Here is a 22,380-nt window from a genome sequence, read left to right on the forward strand (position 1 = left end):
TGAACGTATTTCTTTTTAATATTGATAAAAAAATCTTAATAATTTTAATAACAAACCCTAAGGTTAGGTATCTACAACTTCGTTATCAACCCATATTCGACTCACTGCTGAACTCGAGTCTCTTCTCAGAATGAGAGGGGTTAGGCCAATAGTCCACCACGCTGACCCAATGCGGATTGGCAGACTTCACACACGCAGAGAATTAAGAAAATTCTCTGGTATGCCTACTATATATGTAGGTAGGTACTATTAGGTACTAAGAATAAAACAACCTTTTAGCGAGAAATGTTAAGTATATTTTAATATTACATTTTATACATAATAGGTATTTATGGCTATCGTAAATACAGACTAGCGAATTATGGCGTCATTTCGACACCTATGATATACCTACAGGTAACTGAAGCTTAAGCCCTCATTCGCACGAGAGTTGCAACAAAACAACAAACAAATGCATTCCCAAGTATAGTATATAAGTAGTTAATATGACAGTGTTTTTAAAACACTACGCTATTTTATCGAATATTTTCAATTTTGGGCGTTGGAAATAGACCTCCATTCAACTTCATACTATACGCTACGCCCGCCAAAGCTGGGTTTTAACACGTTCGCTGCGGTACGAGGTCAATTGACCTCGTTTGTCTGGCGTGTTCAAGAGTTACGAGGTCGATTGACCTCGTTTGTCTGGCGTGATCAAGAGTTACGAGGTCGATTGACCTCGTTTGTCAGGCGTGTTCAAGGGTTACGAGGTCGATGGACCTCGTACCGCACTACATAAAGTTTTAGTATGATTTCAAAGAACCTCGTACCGCACCAGAGGAAAGTACAGAAAAATCAGTGCCGCAGCGAAACTGTCGTGCAAATGAGGCCTAAATCACCAGAAAAATAAGTTTTGTTGATACTATCTTCAAGTCTACAATTGTTTGTATGAAATAATATAATACCTTTACCTAACGCTCCTTGATTTGTATCGTAACTCCTACTAAGTAGGTAGGAATTTTTATCACATAAAATTTCCGCTATAGGACTGGTCTAAGTTTAGTTTAATAATTCTAAGCTTTTTAAGGAGCAAAAAGTTAATTTAGCCCTGACTGCAATTTCAAAATCTAGCAAGTGACATGGTTTTAATTCCAAAAAAAGTACTCAATACTCTACCAATGAAATGTAAAGAATAATTCCTAATACAATTTGGAGAATTGAGATATTTTGACTCATGAGACACATTTTGAAAAACAAATTATTTTTTTAGTAGGTTTTAGAATTTCTTTTTTTGTAGAAATCTTTTTAAGAACAAAATATTTTTGAAATCCTAAATTACGATTTCAATACTGTAGACAATCAGATCTAGGTTTCAACTGAAATAAACTGTATCCCAATTCCAAATTCCCAGTGGAACCAAAGTATCAGGTAAACATACTTCGTGTTATTTAACTTGAAAACTTATCATTAAATGTTTGATTTGTTTTACGGTTACCATAATAAAGCTTTCATTTAAGTTTCCAGTTCAGTAATATCATAAAATAGTAAAAATACAGGTCTACAGTATATGTATATTCTCTCTATAATATCTAACTAACTAAGCTTATTAAGAATAGCGTCTTTTATAAATAATTTTAAGTACATACAATAAAACTATTTAATAATACTTAGTCGAAACGTGGCTACTTTAAGCATTAACGGAATATTTTTTTAATACCATAATTAATTGTGTTAGACTACGAAAAAATACTACGTATTTTTGGACAATTTTGGATAAATTATATATCATATTATATATAGCCTTAAGCCAAAACAGTGCTTTTTGAAGTATAAATTTGACGGTAGTTTGACTTTTTTATAAATATTAATAAAACATACATAATTACACAAATTAAACATTAGGAAATTTCTCATAATTTCCTATAATTAATGGTAATTATGAGTTTAAAAGTATCGCGAGTGGTTTTCATTTTAGTACAAAAATTAGGTAAAAGGCATAACTCGCGTGAATTTGTCGGGCTATGGCCGATTTATTTTGAACCCCATCCGAAATTTTTAATGGTACATTTGCTTTGCGTTGGTATAAACTAGGGTTGCAAACATTTTTTGAGAAAAATATAGAAGGTATTTTCAGATTTATCTTTAAAAAATATGGTACCTAAATTTTAAGAATATATAGTATTTTACGGAATAAGTGAACAACTACGTTTATTTTTATAACATATTTCCTAAATTTGGTTAGATTTGTTGCATTTTTTTAGGTTTTTTGGCTAAAATAAGAGTGTCATATTATATGCTATCTCATGTAATTTTTAAATTATTGAAACCAAAAGCTCGTATTTTTATCGTTTAACAACACGATAACACGCTAATGCATCTGTCGAAAACTAATGTTTAGAAAGTTTCAAAATGAAAGATTTGTTTGTTAGATTTCAGTGTTGAAAATATAATATTTTTGCGTACTATATATTATAGTACGGTTAGCAACCTTAGTATAAACTCATATTTTAAACCCAAATTAATGATCCCTACACTAGTCAGAAAATGTCTGACAAATTCACCAGAGCTAAGCCAATTCGCTATTTAATTATAATATTAATTTTACACATATTATTTTCTATTTCAGTTCTATTCTAATAATATGCTGTACAATAATTGAGGAAAGGCTGGTTCACATTCATCCAATAGACATAATTCAACGGAACATTGAATTGACAGCTTCAAAGCTTTTCATATAAATTACATATGAATATTTAGATACTGCTAATTAACGTTAACGAATAAGTTATTTATATCGAAATAATTATTTTTATATTTTACAGACATCTGTATCACAATGTACTTGATATTAAATACTTCTTGCCTTTTTTTTTCTATACCCTGAAATATGTATATTTTTAAAGGCGGTCTATCGATGGTCGATGAGAGATCGACTATCATCGATCTCTTACCAACATAATATATGTGATTGAAGCAACGATTTTATACTATTAGATATGTTACGTGCCAAAAAAAAACCGCAAAAAGTGAACCGAATTTAGCTACTCCATTGAGTACACACATGCACAATTTTAGGTTTACTTACATTATACGCACTAAAGTGACAATTGCCTTTTGATGTTCATAATACGTACTATTATCGTGATTTGGGGCAAACATTCAAGAGTGCAACGAACTGTCACCGTAGCCATGCTACCTGAAAAACACTATAGTAACCATAGATTTACGAGTCGGTACAAGTACATATCTAATAGTATAATATCTTTGGATTGAAGTGATTGTATACAGCCTACATCTTAAAAATATATAACACTAAAATCCTTAGATCGGATTGAACTAAGTAACCAAAAAAACCAGCTACTGGAATAATGTGAATGCAATAGTATTACAGTATTACAGGTTTCGACTTTACTTACAATATATACTCACTCGTAATAGACAGTTCCTATTCTGCTATAAGTGTATTAACATTCCCTAAGTAAATATTGTCTAAGATCCCTTGTAAGGTCGATAACACATTTGCTTTTTGAAAATAATGTTTTATCCATTGACGCACAATCATGTAGAAAATTTCACTTAAAAACTGGCCAATTTTGCTTTGACAGTTTTAGAATTATTATTAAAGAAAATTATACCTAAAGGCCTTAAAATATAGTCCAATCTAATATATAAAATTCTCGTGTCGCGGTGTTCGAACTTGAACTCCTCCGAAACGGCTCGACCGATTTTGATGAAATTTTTTGTGCATATTCAGTAGGTCTGAGAATCGGCCAACATCTATTTTTCAAACCCCTAAATCCTAGGATAGGGTAGTGGTAGGGTAGGGGTATGGTATAGGGATAGGGTAGGGGTAGGGTAGCGGTAGGGTAGGGGTAGGGTAGGGGTAGGGTAGGGTAGTGGTAGGGTAGGTTTATGGTATAGGGATAGGGTAGGGGTAGGGTAGTGGTAGGGTAGTTGTAGGGTAGGGTAGGGTAGGGGTAGAGTAGAGGTAGGGTAGGGGTAGGGTAGGGGTAAGGGTAGGAGTATGGTAGTGTAAGGTAGGGATAGGGAAGAAGTGCAAATAAATAAATTAATAAGTCAAAGCGAAGCTTGAGCGAGTCCGCTAGTATTCAATAAAATCACAAATTCAGAACAAATTCAACATTAAGGATTGAGTTTAAAGTTGAATTTGCAAATGCGGCTACTTGAATTGAGTGCCAAGAAGTTGTATTTGGCACCATTGAGTGGGGACGTTTTTTGGTCGCTGATTGTGCATCCACTTTTTAATAGGAGATCGATGGTTTTATCAAATAAAGTTACTTAGCATGTACCAATAATTTCAATAATAGCCTCAAAACTATGATCATATAAGAAAACTGTTTAGGTAATATGTTTTACATATAATTAAGTGCTGCGAGTGCGCATGCATTTAAAAATAGCAAATCCGTCTATTTGTTTCTCGGTCTGCAGTCTAGAGCGTAGATATAAAAATAAATAGACATTCGAAAACAATGATTTTTGAAGTTGATGACGGTAGCTTGATTTTTTCTAAGTATGAGGTAATTAAAAAAGCTACTAGGGACTATAGATTAAAAACTATGGTGGCAACATAGTACTAAAAAGGTTAAGTTCTGTATTTTAGTGCAGACATATTTCGGATATGTGAAGGAAAAGTGTTAATACATTTATACATTAAATGTTAATACATTTATAGCAAAACACACCTTAAGGATACTGATATATTATCTATGGAAGACAATCTGGTTTTACTACGTCGGCGTCGGTACTTTGAAAAACAAGCAAAGGAATTATACCAAAAGTGCTTTCGCAGCAACAAAAAAAAATATGCAGAATTGCAATCTAAAGAATAATATACGGTCTATATAATTTTCAAAACCTTTTCAAAACCAACTTTTATAAAAATTAGCTTTTTTTTATAGATAATATAAATAGCCATTGAAGCACTTTTGAAAAAATAACGTACGTATACCTACATAATATACCTACTTATTGACATTTTTTTATTTTGTAGCATAATAGCCTATTTTTTTGTAGCGCATAATACTTAGTCAAAACTGATTTGGCTGATTTGTTACAGATATTTTAGTCTATTGATTTATTATAGTCTGTTATAAAATGTAAATATTTTAGTTTAGCCTTAAATTTATTATATCCGACCCGAGTCTTTAGTAATTTATGTCTTGACTAGAATGTGCGTTTAGATCTACATTTTATATTTATCTGTAAAGAAAATGGATATATACTGAATTTTTTACTGAACTCAATTTATTAACTGATCCAATGCAAAAATGGGCACTTTACCACATTGTTCAACTGACTTTAAAAACAAGAATGTTTCGTTTTAATATGATGCGATAAATTCGCTGTTTTCTAAACAAATATCTTAACGTTTTTTTATGCCGAAAAGTGTTGGTGTCTAGTAAAAATATATTTAGGATTATAAACGAAAATTTTCAATGATTGACATCATTCGTGACTAGACGATTACATATACAAATAGAGGTATATTTCTCCCAATGTGTCATTTTGGTGATTCTTTTATAAATTTCATATAAAGGATCCCCGAACTGAAAAATTAAATTTTTCTGAAATTGGTTACATCTCGCGATTAATTGAGGTGGTTTAAAACTACATACCTATAGGTTTTAAAACATTAACAGTGGAATTCATAGACGTTGTAGTGGCACCCCCAGGGGATGATTCACCAAATCAGTGTCAAATTCTCAAACAAATAGAGGTTAAGTTCGATACACAGGGGCTGAATGATTCCCCGAGGGTGCCCCTACAACGTCTATGAATACCACTTTAAATAGTGTGGCGTGCGCTTTATTTATGCTGAAAACACTATCTACCCTCAAAACAATTTTCAAGCAAAAAGAAAATCCGATATTTATCTACATGCTTACCCTGATTGAAATATTCACGCCACAGCCTACATTCAGCTTTCTATGACGTCATAAGTGACTACTACTGCCTACTACATATTTATTTAAGGATTGACTAGGTTCAAACATCGATCACAGCACCTAGAATTGAAATGTTAACATTTCATAAGACGGTTTACCGTAGTAAGGCAGTTTTAGAAATACAACTTTACAACTACGTTATTCTAGAAATCTTGAAAAAAGAACAAATGGTCTACGCAATCACTTCTCGCTTAGCCTTGTGAAGTCCAACTACAATCTTGTACGGGTAATCAAATATCATATTTAATATCTATACTTATAATAAATCTGTAGAGAGGTCAATTCTGTACATGAAATATATTTCAAAAATAACTATCAGGGGGCGATTAGTGATTGATACTTACTGATGCCAAAAATGCAATCAATAAAATTTTTGTCTGTCTGTATGTTCGTAATAACAAAAAATACTCGATGGATTTTAACGAAACTTGGTGCAATTATTGATATTAAAATGGTATACTTTCATGACGCTACGATCAATAGGAGCAGAGCAGTGAAGGGAAAATTTGGGAAAACGGGAGAAGTTACTCCATGTAAGGGCTGATTAAAGAGGTCTAAGGGCGGACGAAGTCGCGGGCGTCCGCTAGTAATAAATAAAATATCTCATTTTCTTAAATTAGTCTATTAACACGTTCGCTGCGGTACGAGGTCAATTGACCTCGTATGTATAGCGACTTCAAGGGTTACGAGGTCGATGGACCTCGTACCGCACCACGAAGTTTAAGTATGAGGTCAAAAAACCTCGTACCGCACCAGAGGAAAGTACAGAAAAATCAGTACCGCAGCGGACGTGTTAAGTTAAGTGTGAGTTAAAAAAAGAAAGAATCATTAAAAAATGATAACTTTTTAAAAAAGGTTTAAGTTGGTTTATGGTTGGTTTCGGTACTCTTCTATCTTCCAGTGAGTGTTTCATTCAAATAAGTTCAGTCGTTTTAGAGATTAGCCTGGACAAACAGACAGGCAGATAAAATTAAAAAAGGTTTATTTGTGTTTTAGTGTTGTTTAAATTACTATTAGCTTTTGATAAAACACAGTTATTTTGTAATCTCAGGCAGACACAATTGATAATCTAAATGTTTATATACCAATAACAAATCTAAACTTACAGTATAGTACTGATAATATTAATTACAAGTCATTAATTTAATATGCTCTTATTCAGAGAAATTTTAATCAATTTAAAATCGATAAAAATTGTTCAAAGCTCAAAAGCTACCACTTTATTAATTCCTTTTGTTAATTATCTTATAGATAAAGAAATACTTATAAAAGCAATTATATGTCTTTTCTTTGTTCCATTTTGTTAATAACAAAAACACAAAAGCTATATATTAATATACATAATTTGTCATTAAATAAAGTAACAATAATTGTATTATTTAATGACACAAATCTCAAAACAGAAAACAAAATATAATACATTTGTAGCAGTTGCTACCAAATTCCTGATCTTTCCATACAACTTTGCATGACACCTTACAAAAGTCACAAAAACAACTTTAAACGCCCTAAAGGTAAGTCCACACTATTTTGCAATATTTGATGTTATATACTTAATTAAATATGTTACTCGCAATTTAATAAAACATATATTAAAGTATGACTATATTACAGTATGTAAATCACAACAAACTTATATTTTGTTATTTCAATGTGGACGTGTTTTTTCCAAAAAAAAAATTGTTATACAACTTGAATATAACATAAATATTCCCTATTAACTTACAGTTAACTAAGCTCGCAATATTCTTGCAATGATAACAATTAATACAACCTAAAATGACTTAGTTATTTTAAAGGTAACAAATAAACGAAAAATGGTTATCGAAAACATGAAATCACGAAAACATATTAACACCTAGTTCTAATTCAATACAAAATGCATTTTTTTCTAGTGTTAACGTTTATTCACGCACGTCAGACATAAAAATAATTATGTTTTCTAAGTTATTGACTTGATACGTGATTGATGCGAGAAAATAAACCTTAATTTTGGCTAAATTAAAAACCAATTACATTTATTTCCGCACGTCAGACATTTAACATATTTTTTATGTTACTGAATCACGACATGACCGATATGCGTGAATAAACATCAATTTTTGCTAAATTAATAACTAATTTAATTTATCCCCGCACGTCATACATTGAACAATATTTTATGTCATTGAATGACGATATGTCTGATGTGTGTGAATAAACCCTAATGCTGACTTAAAAACCAATTATATTCACTAAGTATTAAAATATATTGTCGATATAATTAAACATGAAACTATACAGGAGTTTGTGCGTAAGTATTAATGGAATATCAAAAGTACAAGCTATAGGTAAGCGCGTAACCAACGTTGGCACAAAACTTCGATACTTGGTAATCCTAAATGTTAAGTGGATAGCCAATGTTGGATCAGACATTGGTCCCAATATTTAACCTAAATCATTTCCTAATTGTTATATTAGATAAAATAGTCGAGAAAAGAATTTACTATTACATATATGCAAATACACATTTATATGTGTAGATATATAGAGTAATAACTGATAACTTAAATCTAATGATAGTTTTAGGAATAAATAACTATGAACAACTAACTTGAATACTGTTTGTTTTAACACTCTTGGGGTATGACTAGATTTGTCTTTTGTCAGACGTACATCACATCCTACTTTAACTTTTGGTTGACATAAAAAATTCAGTAAGTACATCAATTCAAGTAAGTAAACAGCCTAACACATTATTTTTTATGAATATTAAGTGTTACGTCTTTGTATTATTTTATGTCAATGTGACATCACATTTTGACTTTTTGTCACCTACGATGACAAATCATGTTCATCCACGATGGGCCTATTGCTTTTGTTAAACGGCTACCACATTTTTTTTTAAATGTTTTTTACAGATTCAAAAAAGTTATTTGAACTACTTTGAATCTGTTCTATTCGACTTGTATGCGGCTTAAGCATAAAGCATTTGCGTTGGTGACAAAAAGTCAAGGGGCCTAATTGTTTGCCACACGATGACAATCTGTCCTGCAATCATTTTAATGGAATTTTAAGACATTACGTACAAAGGGTTAAGTAGAAATAATGCAATGGATGACATATGAAATACACTGTGCTGTTATACGATCTGTCATCGTGTGCACTTACCTTAATAATACAGTAATATAAAACATAATAACTTAATAAAGCTCACTAAAGTAGCGAAACCTAAATATTGACGTTCATTTCATAATGATTTCTTTAGAACAGGACGGGTATTTTTCACAATGCCTTACATTAGCTTTTTTTTTATGTGTACATTCATAATGTAATTGTTGTAATAGTAATACATTTGTAAAAATAAATAATAAAATAAATCAATTAATTTTCAAACTTAAATAACTCTAACAAAATATAATATAAGTTTCTTTGGTATGTAAAATACATAATTCATGGTAAAAAATTATATAATATCTTCGGGAATGAATTTCCTGACAACACTAGTTGATTTTTTTGCTAATAAATAAGGTAGCTAAAACAGACATCTATTAATTACATATATTGACACAGTCATATTTTCAGTTTCAGTAAACAATACATTCACTAAATGCAACTAAAAGTTCTAAAAACTATATGGAAGCTATTTTATACTACGAACGAGAAACTAACCATTTGTAGGCATAAGAAAAAGCGTCAAGAGATTAAGAAATAATTTTAACTACATAGCTCAATTTTTTGGAAAAACGCAACGAGATAGATAGCAGAAATAATGCTATCTCTTTTGTCTCTTCCCAACGAGATAGATAGCAGCAATATTGCTATCTTTTTTGTTTTATCGCAACGAGATAGATAGCAGAAATATCGCTTTCTCTTTCGCCCCGTCGCAACGTATTAGATAGCAGAAATATTACTTTCTCTTTCGCCCCATAGCAAAGTAATAGACAGCAAAAATATTGCTATCCCCTTTGCTCATTGCAACGAGATAGATATACTAATAGCATTAACAACTGAGTCTTAGGGCCATAAATCATTTCTCTATATCTATCTCGCTTGCACTTATGGGTCTTATGGAGCCGTCTAGTGAAGGGTGTAACAATGAAAGACATATTATCGATAAGTAAAGTTTATTATCGTATCTTGTTCACAAAATTAAAAAAATTAACAATATTTGATTTAATATAATACATATTTCATATTATATAATTATTAACTAAATAAAATTAATCTTCATCTGAGTCTTCATCATCAGAATCTTCGTCTTCTGCCAAATTTATTATATATTAGTATCCATAGTGCGCAACGAGTAACACATGAATGTATTTATTTAATTGCAGTAAACACATTTATAGCAAAAAAAATACGCAATGCAATTACATTAGAAACCGACCAATCAGAATCGTCCAAATCATTATTGACTCATCATTAGCACGTGCGCAGGTAGCCGTTTATCGATAATTAGGGTGCGCAGGTAGGCGCGCTGCACATTCCTATCTTTTTTGACTTTTATGACCGGACGACTCAGATGATAATGCGCATACTATAGCAGAAATATCGCTTTTTTCTTTCGCCCTGTCGCAACGTAATAGATAGCAGAAATATCGCTCTCTCTTTCGTTCCATAGCAAACAAAATAGATAGCAGAAACATCAATGTCTTTAGTTCCATCGCAACGAAATATACAGCACAAAAATCTCTCTTGCTACATATCGGTCTCTCTTTAGTCCCATCTAAACGAAATAGAGAACGATATGTAGTAAAAAAAATTATCTCATTATCTCTTAACGCGGAACTTAAATTAGCCTATTGACATTTAATGGTTATCTATTCAGATACCAGCTAGCTAAAAAAATAATTTTTTGAAACATTTATTATGTCTGTTTTACCTTTAATAAAATAAATCGAAAAAAAAGCTTCTTTGAAAAGTTAATATAACGTATATATAATTAAGTTGTATAAATAAATATAATAATTACTGGAGGGTACATACAGCAGAAGTGCCGGGAGCGTGGTCCAGCAGCGCGCGTCGACGTTTGATCCCTTCCAAGTAAACTTCTCTATTGAACAGACCGGCCGCTAGCGGGACTCTGGAATTGGGATGAGGATTACATTTGCATATATACTTGTTCATTTTTATTTTATACTAGCGGACGCCCGCGACTTCGCCGTCCGCGTGGAAATCAATGTAAACTTTCAAGCCCTATTTCACCACTTTAGAGTTTGAATTATAAAAAGTTTTGAATCACATTATATTTCGTATTTTTTTCAAAATTTATGAACAAATTTTTAAAACTGTAACTCTAAAAATGAAGGACTTTCCATACAAACTTTCAATCCCTATTTCACCCCCTTCTTATTTTATTTACGCAATAAAAAGTATCCTATAACCTTCTTTATATTATGGTCTCAAACCGAGCAAAAGCTTTATTTGAAATTATTCAGTAGGTACAGCGTGATGCCCGAATAACAAAAAAACACGGACAGACAGACAGACAGACAAAAAATTTAAAAAAAATGTTTTTTTCTTCAGCATCGATTACATAATGCCCCCCCGACAAAATTTTCGAAATATCTTCAATGTACAGAATAAAAAAATATACCTCTTACAGTTTTATTATAAGTTCTAGATGGCGCTAGTAGTCCTTTATTCCAAGGTAACGTTTGGTGTTACAAATGGTATACCTAAGTAAAATCTCAAATTGCAAATTAATGTATAGAATTTTACCAGTTTTATTAAAAGTATAGAATATAGATAGATATATTAAAAATCGTATAATTTTAAATTCTTTACGTTCAATGTATACAAATAACAAAGATATCTGTAATTTTGTTTTTTCGTCGGTGACGTCACACAAGAGCAGTATTTGAGCGAGGCACTTACATATCGGTTCCGGGTCGCAGTGCGGCTGAGAACAGAGCCCACACCGGCTTGTGGTCGCTCGTCACCACGGACTGTACGGAGTTGTACGCGACGCACTTCAGGCCGGCCGGCGGAGTGGGCAGAGTACTTATGCGCCTTAAACCTGGAAAAATTTACGATTAGATAAAAATGACGACAATTATAATAATAGGGGTTAAACTATGAAATTGCCGTTTTATTGCAATAGGTTTTTTGAATTGACATAGAATCTTCATGGTTTGAGGTTTCGAATGAAACTTTTTTCAAATGGTTTCTATGATGTTATTTTTTAAAAAAAATGTGAAACATTTGAATATCAGCTTTCAATTGTTTTTGTTATTCAATTTAGACAAGAAAGATGGATACTGCAAAAATTCGAGTGATTTTGAATAAGAGTTCCGACGCGGAACTAACGCGGCACAAACAGCCCGCAATATCAATGTTGCGTTTGGAGAGGGGTCTACTAATTTTGGTTTAAACGCTTTCGTGATGGAAATTTCGACTTAAAGAATGAGCCACGAGGAAGACCGCCCACACAGGTGAATAACGATGAATTAAGAGAGATAGTGGAAGCCGATCCTAGTCAAACTACCCAGGAATTAGCGGCATGGTTTAACGTTACCTTACCCACAATATTGACTCACTTGCGTCAAATCAATAAAATAAAAAAATACGAAAAATGGGTGCCTCATGATTTGACTGATCTGCAGAAAGAAACGCGTGTTGAAACTTGTGTTGCCTTGTTGACCCGGTACAGAAATGAAGGAATATTGGATCGAATTGTAACATCTGATGAAAAGTGGATTCTTTATGATAACCGGAAAAGAAAAATGCAATGGCTGACCCCAGGTCAAATTCCACAACAGTGTCCTAAAGCAAAACTTACCAATAAAAAGGTAATGGTAACTGTTTGGTGGTCTCAGCATGGTGTTATTCACTATAGTTTTCTTCGATCTGGTCAAGCAATAACGGCAGATGTCTATTGTGCCGAACTCCGAACCATGTTGACAAAACTAGCAGTTAAACAGCCCCGACTCATGAATCGATCTTCACCATTATTGCTCCACGACAACGCGAGACCTCACACAGCACGAGAAACCATTTTAACCTTCAGGAACTGCAGTTAGAAACTATTCGTCATCCTCCGTAATCACCACACCTTGCTCCAACGGACGACCATTTTTTTCGTGATTTGGACAATCATCTACGTGATAAGAAGTTTTCTTCCCAGGAGGCAGTACAAAATGCTTTCACACAGTATGTGCAGTCTAGATCGTCGGAGTTCTATCGCAAAGGCATTAATGACCTTCCCATTAGATGGCAGCAATGTATAGATAATAATGGCAACTATTTTGATTAAATAAATTTGTTAAAAATTAAAAAATAAACAATTTAGATTTTCAGTACAAATCGGCAATTTCATACCTTTCATGTTTTATACTTGCAGATTTGGTTTTTATTTTGAAAATTAAATCGCTACCACAGTGAGATACATACTTTTGCAACAGTACACGATATATTCTTGATTTGTGTTATAAAGTTTAAAATAATCCTTACCTTAGCTTTTACCTTAGTAATAATAATTAAGATTACCTGCAAAAGTCGATGTCGAGGTGACGCCCATACTTCTCGCCTTGTACAGTATGCGGTCAGTATACGCCGGCGCCCTCTGTTTACTGGACGTGTCGAACTGCTGACTTCCTGGGTCATACTGCAATATGTAATATAATATTTTTTTACTATCATGTACTTTCACGGCTTGTATTGATTCTGTATTTGCAACAGAGAGCCAACGCTCTCTAAGGGGGTCTCAAATGCTTTACAGAAGTTGACTGTCTTGTGTTACAAGTTTTTCGATTACAGGTGGTATTTATGTTACTCTGGAGAGGGGGAGGATATCAGTGTTAGTATAAATAAAAGGGTATTTAAATGCCTTGAGCTCGGTTGTTTGTTAGGCAGCGTAGACGCCGTCACGCTGCCAGTCGCAATAGTGATTTGTGCAATAATTTTTTGTGTTTTAATTATTGTTTATCATAAATTGTTTAGTGTGGGCATGGTAACAGGAGTGAAGGTGAGTGTTTTTGCATACTGAAAAGATCTTTTAAACCTACTCTCAAGGTCACAGGTCGAGGTCGAGCTATTTAGCGTTCCGGTACGATGTCGTGTAAAACCCGAAAGGGGCGTCGATTTTCATCCTCCTCCTAACAAGTTAGCCCGGTTCCATCATCACTTACCATCAGGTGAGATTGTAGTCAAGGGCTAACTTAAAAAAAATCGTAAAATTGTAGTTTCCAGCTTCAGTGTTACCTTGTACGTAGGTGGAAAAGTAATAGGCGCCTCTTGGAAATCCCTGAAGGCGGCACCGTCTTCTAACACCACCGTCAATTGGTCCGCGTGCAAGAGCCCGTGAGGCAAATGTGGAGGCAGAGGGAACTGTTAACAAGACCAGAGTTCCCAATCAAAAACTTAATCCAAATGACCATAAATACTATAGACCAGCGGTTCCCGAACTCTTTTGACTTGGGAACCCTTTTTGTTTCACCATTTTTCGGCGGAACCCTAGCTTAAGAAAGAAGTAAACTAAAGACGGAAATACTCTTCCGTCTCGTGGTGTGTGGTAGCGCGCCAGAAGCATACATGGTGCCATGGAATTTTGTTATGCAATATTTTAAAACAAGTTAATTGAAAATGAATGATAAATTACGTCAATTAATATTATCACAATAGGGATGACGACAGTTTTTTAAATTGTATATAAATTAAAAGTATGCTAATAGTAAAGCAATTTTGTAAAAGAACAGGGTATCTGCGATCATTACTTTCGGAGTTACAGGGATTTAAAGGGTCAGATTTGCGGCGCTGCCGCGTATCCCTGAAAAACGCTCCATACAAAATGGCACGAACTAATGACGTCTTAGGTAATGTAATGATCGTTAGATTTGTATGTGCGTTCAAACAAAATTACTAATATCTTTGTTATTTGTGCGTTTATGTTTATAGTTCATATATTTAAAAATGTCAAATTTAATATAAGGAAGCTAAAACTGTATAAATTTTCAGCTAATTACGATAAAAGATTTTGAATAGATTTTGAAATTTTATAATCTCATTTATTTTGCAAATATCCAGACAACCTTTGCTTTTCATGTATAAATCAGTTAACATTGACCTTATTTACCCGAATGTATCATAAAAATCAATATATTCAAACCTAGTCATCATCCCCATTGAAACGATTTCCATATTATATACATATCTTACAGGGCTATCACGTAACTGTCACACATAAAGTTTTCTAAAATCAAGACACTTCAGGCAACTTCGGGGGGTAAGACGCGCGTGGGGTGATGCCCTGCCACTACGTAATCGCAACTTCGGGGGGTAAGACGCGCGCGGGGTGATGCCCTGCCACTACGTAATCGCAACTTCGGGGGGGTAAGACGCGCGCGGGGTGATGCCCTGCCACCGCGTCCCTACGTAACCGGTGATACCTAAAATCATGTATTACGCAGCTTAAAACCCCGATGATCCGAAATTTCACCAAGATTGCATCAGACTATAACAAGCACTTTTAACTTACTTTTGTTTGTTCAATCCATCTCAGTACTGCTGCTCTTGGTTCACCCAATCTGAAGTTTAAGTCGCCACACCAGAACACGTAGTCGAAATTGCTTGTTACATCTGAAAAGACAAACACTTCATCAATAAATTTCACAATAATATTGCTATAAAACATCTGTGAAGAAATTTGGAATTCCACATCAAATAAATGGTATGAAAAAGTTTTCTATTATACAGGGTTCGAGAATCTTGTTCTATTTGAAATCATTTTAGATGTCTACACATAATGTCTATTAATTGATTATGAAAAACGGCTAAAACGCACGTTATATAACGTCGGAGTATGCCCGACTAATTTCGAACCCATACGGGGCCCTTAGTCATGAGCTTGTTCTTGCATACTCCAACGTTGTTTTAAAATCAATAACACGACAGTTTAAATTCTAAAATATATAATGTCTGTTTACAGAACTAGCGGCAAAGCGCCACAGTACGGGCAATTTTGTTATTTTCATTTTAACACAAAATTACTGAACCGTTTTTCATGAAAATTAAGTAGGACCCAAAAAAAGGATTATTAAAATTGGTTAAGTTAAGAAATTACGAAGTTATGCGGTAACAACGATGAAGAAATGACGAAGTTTTTTTGAAGTTGGTTAAAAATTAAGAATGAAACATGAATTCCAACAAAAAAGACAAACATCAACAAACCTTTGCTTCTATGTCTGCACGGCAAATTTTTCGGCAAATCAATCGACCGTATTATCCTTTTGATATCCGATAGTCTCTCCTTAACTTTCTCCTGATGTGCAGTTAAATGTGCAGTTACGAACAAAAACGTGGAGCCGAACAGCGCGAAGGATATCGCGACAGCCCCTTTGGTGCGGAAGGCGGTACCCGGACGGACAGACAGACTGGCATCTTCTGGTAACGAGCAGAACCATATAAGGTCCCTCCTTATGAACACTGTCAAGTGAATTGTACCTGTAATAAAAAAAAAACGCTTTTTTATAAAAACAAACCAATTTTTGTTACGTTTCAATTCAGAGTAGAGTAATTAAACCGTAACAACAATACAATTTCACCTCTCAATCTCGGGCTAACTTGTTAGGAGTAGGATGAAAATCCACAGCCCTTTCGGTTTCTACACATCGTACTGGAACGCTAAACCGCTTGGCGGTACGTATTAGGTACCTAGTCACGGCCGAAGCCTCAAAGTTTAGTATATTACCTAGTATTCCGCACAATATTAAATGTTCCTTGGTTCACTAAAACAGCGGACATGTCATCAATGTCAATGCCGACAGTCAAGGAAGAAATAACAAAAACGCAATAAAACACAAAAGCAGACTACTAAAGCACACAAACAGTCTTGCCAAATTGCTAATAACGCCTGGTAAGACGAAAAGTCTAAAGCGATCCACCGTGGAAGAGTTGTGTGGTGGACCAACCAATGTATGACCATAACACGAAGAGGCGCTTAATGTAGCGACCTCCAACCTAAAAAACATCCTCTTCTATCAAAAAATCAGTTTATAGTCGACTGACTGATCACTGATGGACTTAACTAAACAAAAAAATATATATAGTATATGTGTAAACTGTAGGTATATAAATACACTATAGTATAAGCATGGAATTTTTGTTCGTACATAATAAATTTTATCTACTATCCAAATCCTTGGAAATCCGTTTAATACGTAAGCTTATAAGACAAACATTACATCATAGTACCGATAATTCACTCTCATTCTATGACTTCCACATACCAATTAGATGACATGATATCATTGTTATGCAATTTACGGCCAATTAAACAATACAAACAAGCAGAATCCTTATTTACAAAATTTATACTACAAACAAACACTCAAACTCGAATGCATATTGGTTTTCGTGATGTAAAGATTGGCGCCTATTTAACCGAGAACTCATTATGGAAAAATTTTTAATACTGATCAAAACTAATGTTGTCACTTCAAATGTTTGCTTAAAAATTACATAAAATCAAATATTTTTTTTTTTTATAATAATAATAAAATGAAAAATTATAAAAATGCAAATCATTGACGAATTTTAAAAGATTGTAGATAGATAGAACTAGAGGGTTACTAGCAGACGCCCCGCGGTTTCACCCGCATAGTTTATGTTCCTGTGAGAATGTAGAAACAAAATATAGCCCATTTTACTCAGTGAAGATATAGCTTGCTAATGGTGAGAGAATTGCTAGAATCAACCTACTAGTTTTTGAAATAAATCCTAACAAATAAACCAATAAAAATTTAAAATTTCACCTCCATATAATGAGTTTAGATTTCAATAATGGTATAGAAACTTTTCAGTGGCCCCAAATGAAAAATAAGTTATAGTATAAAACCCTCTCCACAGATATCCAATTGTCATATAAACCGAAAGGGGTGTGGATTTTCATCCTCCTCCAAAAAAATTAGCCCGCTTACATCTTTGATTGCATCATCACTTACCATTAGGCGAGATTGTAATCAAGGGCTAACTAGCAAAGAATAAAAAAAAATGTATGGATGATATAGAAGTAGGAAACACATAGAAGTATTGAAAATTTAAAGGTCGCCGTGACACCATACCTAAGTATGTATGTTTGCATTCCCACTTAATTTGTTTTGTATTTTTTTTTTGGTGTGATAAAGTGTTCTATTATTATTATTAAGTATTTACCTAAATAATAAGAATGCAGAAGTAAATGTGATGGTCCCAACACCTCCTGTATAGTAATTTCCCACTCTGTCCTCTCAGAATACGACTCTTGTGTGCCGATGGCGAAAATATCCGGCACGTGCTCCACTTGATTGGGGAAAATAAAATCAGCCAGCTCTCTGAAAATAGACGTACAATCACAGAAAGCTTTAGAATAAAATACCCATGTCACAATGTTAGTTGCTCCTTCGACAATCTATATCGGCTTGATGTTAATGAAGTTTTATATGTATTCGGTAGGAGGCAAAACAATGTTTGCTAGGTCAGCTGCAATGCTGTAAAATTGTTTTATATAAATGAACCGTTGATTACAATCTGAGTAGACGTGGTGATGATGTAGTATTGAGATATCATGCTAACTTGAAAAGTATAATTCTTTTTGCAGCTTGGCCTATCTTGCCTGCATTGGCATAATATCTAGAATTATTCATCATATTATTAGACATCAAGTCTATTATTAGTATCATAATAGAATTCTATATCGGAACCCAGAATCCTAGGGTCAGGTCCATTCTTGGGTGGGCACAACTCACCCGCCCTCCCGCTATATACGTCTATGTCTGGCTAATGTCAAGCAAAGAACATGCTCATCTAGAAGATGATTATTCACACTTGACTTAACAACACCTTCAATAAACAGAAGCTGGTAAATTATTCCACATGTTTAGTTTGAGTAAGCATCATAGACCCAGAATATATTGACTACAAGATAACGGTGTGTCTATGTATATACAAGTGCATACATTGTGCTTTTCTGCTCCGTTATTTTTTTTATATTTATATATTTATAAATATGATCATACCTTGGTGGAGCTTGGCCATTCATATTCCATGTACCAACAAATATTTTGACTTCTCTATCTGGAAACACATGTTCCAACTCAGCTGCACCTAGCAAGGAGTGTGATGCCAATCTTCCATATAAATAGTTCCTGAAGGAGATAAAATTCATTTAAAAATTTTTGGAAGCAATACTCATATTTTAAACCATTAGTAAAAACAATACTTGGCAATATTTTACACTGGTTTATTTAATAAACTCTAGTAAGAACTGTGATAGCCCAGTGGATATGACCTCTGCCTCTGATTCCGGAGGGCGTGGGTCTGAATCCGGTCTGGGTATGCACCTCCAACTTTTCAGTTGTGTGCATTTCAAGAAATTAAATATCATGTGTCTCAAACGGTGAAGGAAAGACATCATGAGGAAACCTGCATACCAGAGAATTTTGGAAGTCTGCCAATCCGCATTGGGCCAGCGTGGTGGACTATTGGCCTAACCCCTCTCATTCTGAGAGGAAACTCAAGCTCAGCAGTGAGCTAAATATGGGTTGATAATGATGCAACTGAGGATGCAATTTTAATTGTAAACTTTAAACACTAAAGAATTATTTTAAGGTTAAGATTGCAATTAAATATTTATTACTTACTTGTTTAGTGTGTAATAAAAATCTGAGAATTACTTATAGGTAAACTGTCTTGACTATTTTAATATACATATATAATTTTTATAACATACAAAAGCACTTGCCAAGCAAAGGTTGCATGTTTTTTTTTATTTTTTCTCCTCTTAAACTAATTTATTAATAAACTTTTGTCAAATCGGTCAAAGTTTGATCAATTTGGCATATTCAAATTGTTCAATATGTATGAGGTCTAGTCATACCTCTGTTTTGCCTCCTGTGTGGGTATAAGCCTCAGGACCTGTGCAGCAAGCAGGGAATTGCGTACCAAGCTGTCAGTGCTCCCTGCGCGTGAAACTGACCGTGTGATCGTTGACTTGCTCCTAATTGAATGACACAGTGAACAGTGGACATTACATACACAGTACATTTAGCTTACATATTGTATGTAGCAAATACATTACATGTAGCATACAATTTACATATAGCATACACATTACATGTAGCATGTACACATTACATATAGCATACAATTTACATGTTGCATGTATACATTAAATGTAGCATACACTTTACATGTAGCATGTACACATTATATATAGCATACAATACATGTTGCATGTACACATTACATGTAGCATACACTTTACATGTAGCATGTACACATTACTTATAGCATACAATATACATGTTGCATGTACACATTACATGTAACATACACTTTACATGTAGCATACACTTAACATGTAGCATGTACACATGTAGCATGTGCACATTATAGCATACACAAGGCATGTTCACTTCCATGCTATAGCATATTTAATGGGATAAAACATAGCAAGTATGCATCTATATTAAAGCCAAAGAGTTTGTTTATACACACTAATCTCAGGAACTACTGATCAGATTTGAAAAATTCTTTCAATGTTATATAGCCCATTTATCAAGGAACTCTATAGGCTATATTTTATCCTTGTATTCCTATAGGGATGGGAACTACACGGGTGAAACCGTGCAGTGTCAGCTAGTAATAGATATGGATAAAAATCATATGATCACAACAATTAAGCTAATTTAATTGATATACAGGTAGTGAGTTTTCATATAGCATTCTGCTATATGAAAAAATATATGAATTGAATTCTTTGCAGTATGACAAATACTACCATTTACTTAGTTGATTGACTATAACTTGTTTAAACTATGTCACCAATTGAACCTAAAAATAGAGCCATGTCCATGGGGGCATGCATTTAATACTATTTTCTGTATTGAGATTAATATTATAGATTTGATACACATTTTAAAATGAATTAGCTGTTATTTATTAATCAATGATAACATACCTCCTTTTACGATCTAAGGAACTGCTTCTATCACTCTCTGGAGATGATGAGCGGTAGAGTGGCTTAGTGTCATTAGTTATCAAGTGATCAGCTGAGAGCCTCTTAACAAATAACTTACTCTTTGGTTTAATACCTTCAAATGACCCAGAGTGTTCAAAATACTTCTTTGAATCATCACTTTTAGGATAATTTACAGTTACTTTAGGTATTTCATCACTCTTAGTTTGTGATACTATGTGATCGCTTAAACTATTGTTACTTGAGTTTACTGGACTGCTCGGTCTTGATACTGAATCTTCTTTGGAAGATTGTGGTTCTACCAAACTCTTCGGCCGAGATCTCCTGAAGAAGGTTTTACAGCACTTTGGATTGGTTTCGTCGTCGACGCAGTGTCTACTGTTACTATGGTTGGAACCGTCGCTGGCGTGTTCGCTATTTGAATTTTGACGATGGTGACTATCCGCGCTCGCCTCAGAGTAATGTGCACTTTGTGCTATAAAAGGATCAGCTGGGGACATAGGGCGGGAGTGCGACTGGCTAAACTCTTCGTTGGAATCCGTATCGACATAGCAACCGACTTTGGGGGACTTCTTCACGAACAAACGTTTTCGTAGGGATAATTTTTGTTTGGTTCTGGTGGGCGACGTTGTCATGTTTGGTTTAAAACCACTTAATGGAATAATTTAAGTTACTAATTACATTTTTACTAAATATAGACAACATAACCTACAATAATACGTCTTTGTCATTTTGTCATTTTTTGAACTGCCAAAGTGCCAAGTGCCAGTGCCAAAATCAATTTGACACCTTAGGATACGTTCACTAAATCATGAACATACGATAATTAACTACAATTAATTTAATTTTAATTCTTCTGAAACATGATTGCAAAAACACAAAAACATTCTTGTTTGTGTTACAGTTACCATGGAAACGTCATAATTGTTTTTGTCTTCATTTGTTGTCTGTGGTTTTTGTGAATGTTGGTCAAATCAAAAATCACCACAGATTATATTCATGAGTTTCATTTATCTAGTAGGATGATCTGTGGCATAGATATTTTTAAGAACTGGAAAATCATAAAAATAAACTAAAAAGCGAAAAATAATATCGTATGTGCTACCTTCTGATCACTTTGAAGGCGGTGCCAATCCTGTCACCAGTGGCGTATTAACTAAACTCTAAAGCCATTTCTGAAAGAACCGCGAAAAAGAACTATCTATATACATATATAAACCTGATATTTTTCTGTCTTTAGTGAGTAAATATGTTCCTTGCTTTAGTGCACAGAGTACTTTTTATATACTTAAGTGTGTCCTAGCATGCAACGAAAGCGCCACAGTCAGTACTGGCAAATTCGTTATTTTCATTTTAACACAAAATTACTGAAACTTTTAACACTAAATTCATGAAAATTAAATGGGACCAATTTGGAATTATACCTACTCTTCCAAAGAAAAAGAATTTAAGAAATGACGATACCATACCACACGGAGGCACAAACATTATAAAAAAAAA

The 22,380-nt window shown here is 33.8% G+C and overlaps 1 protein-coding gene across 2 annotated transcripts; it reads right to left on the bottom strand.

The window, feature by feature from the left end:
• Positions 1 to 273: 273 nt before the first annotated feature.
• Positions 274 to 21,656, bottom strand: LOC112048606 (inositol polyphosphate 5-phosphatase E). Of its 2 annotated transcripts, XM_052884480.1 has the most exons (11): positions 20,863 to 21,656; positions 19,780 to 19,899; positions 18,920 to 19,048; positions 18,078 to 18,235; positions 16,095 to 16,367; positions 15,403 to 15,503; positions 14,130 to 14,255; positions 13,416 to 13,533; positions 11,805 to 11,946; positions 10,914 to 11,010; positions 274 to 10,188 (listed from the first exon to the last, which is right to left on the bottom strand). In XM_052884480.1, the coding sequence occupies exons 1-11, from the start codon at positions 21,513 to 21,515 to the stop codon at positions 10,138 to 10,140; spliced, it is 1,968 nt and encodes a 655-aa protein (XP_052740440.1). In that variant the 5' UTR covers positions 21,516 to 21,656; the 3' UTR covers positions 274 to 10,137. The 2 variants fall into 2 exon arrangements, with proteins under 2 accessions (XP_052740440.1, XP_023941981.1); XM_024086213.2 differs by having other exon boundaries at positions 274 to 11,010; positions 20,863 to 21,653.
• Positions 21,657 to 22,380: the final 724 nt, after the last annotated feature.

This window comes from Bicyclus anynana, chromosome 11, assembly GCF_947172395.1.
Source record: "Bicyclus anynana chromosome 11, ilBicAnyn1.1, whole genome shotgun sequence".
Lineage (NCBI taxonomy): Eukaryota > Metazoa > Arthropoda > Insecta > Lepidoptera > Nymphalidae > Bicyclus > Bicyclus anynana.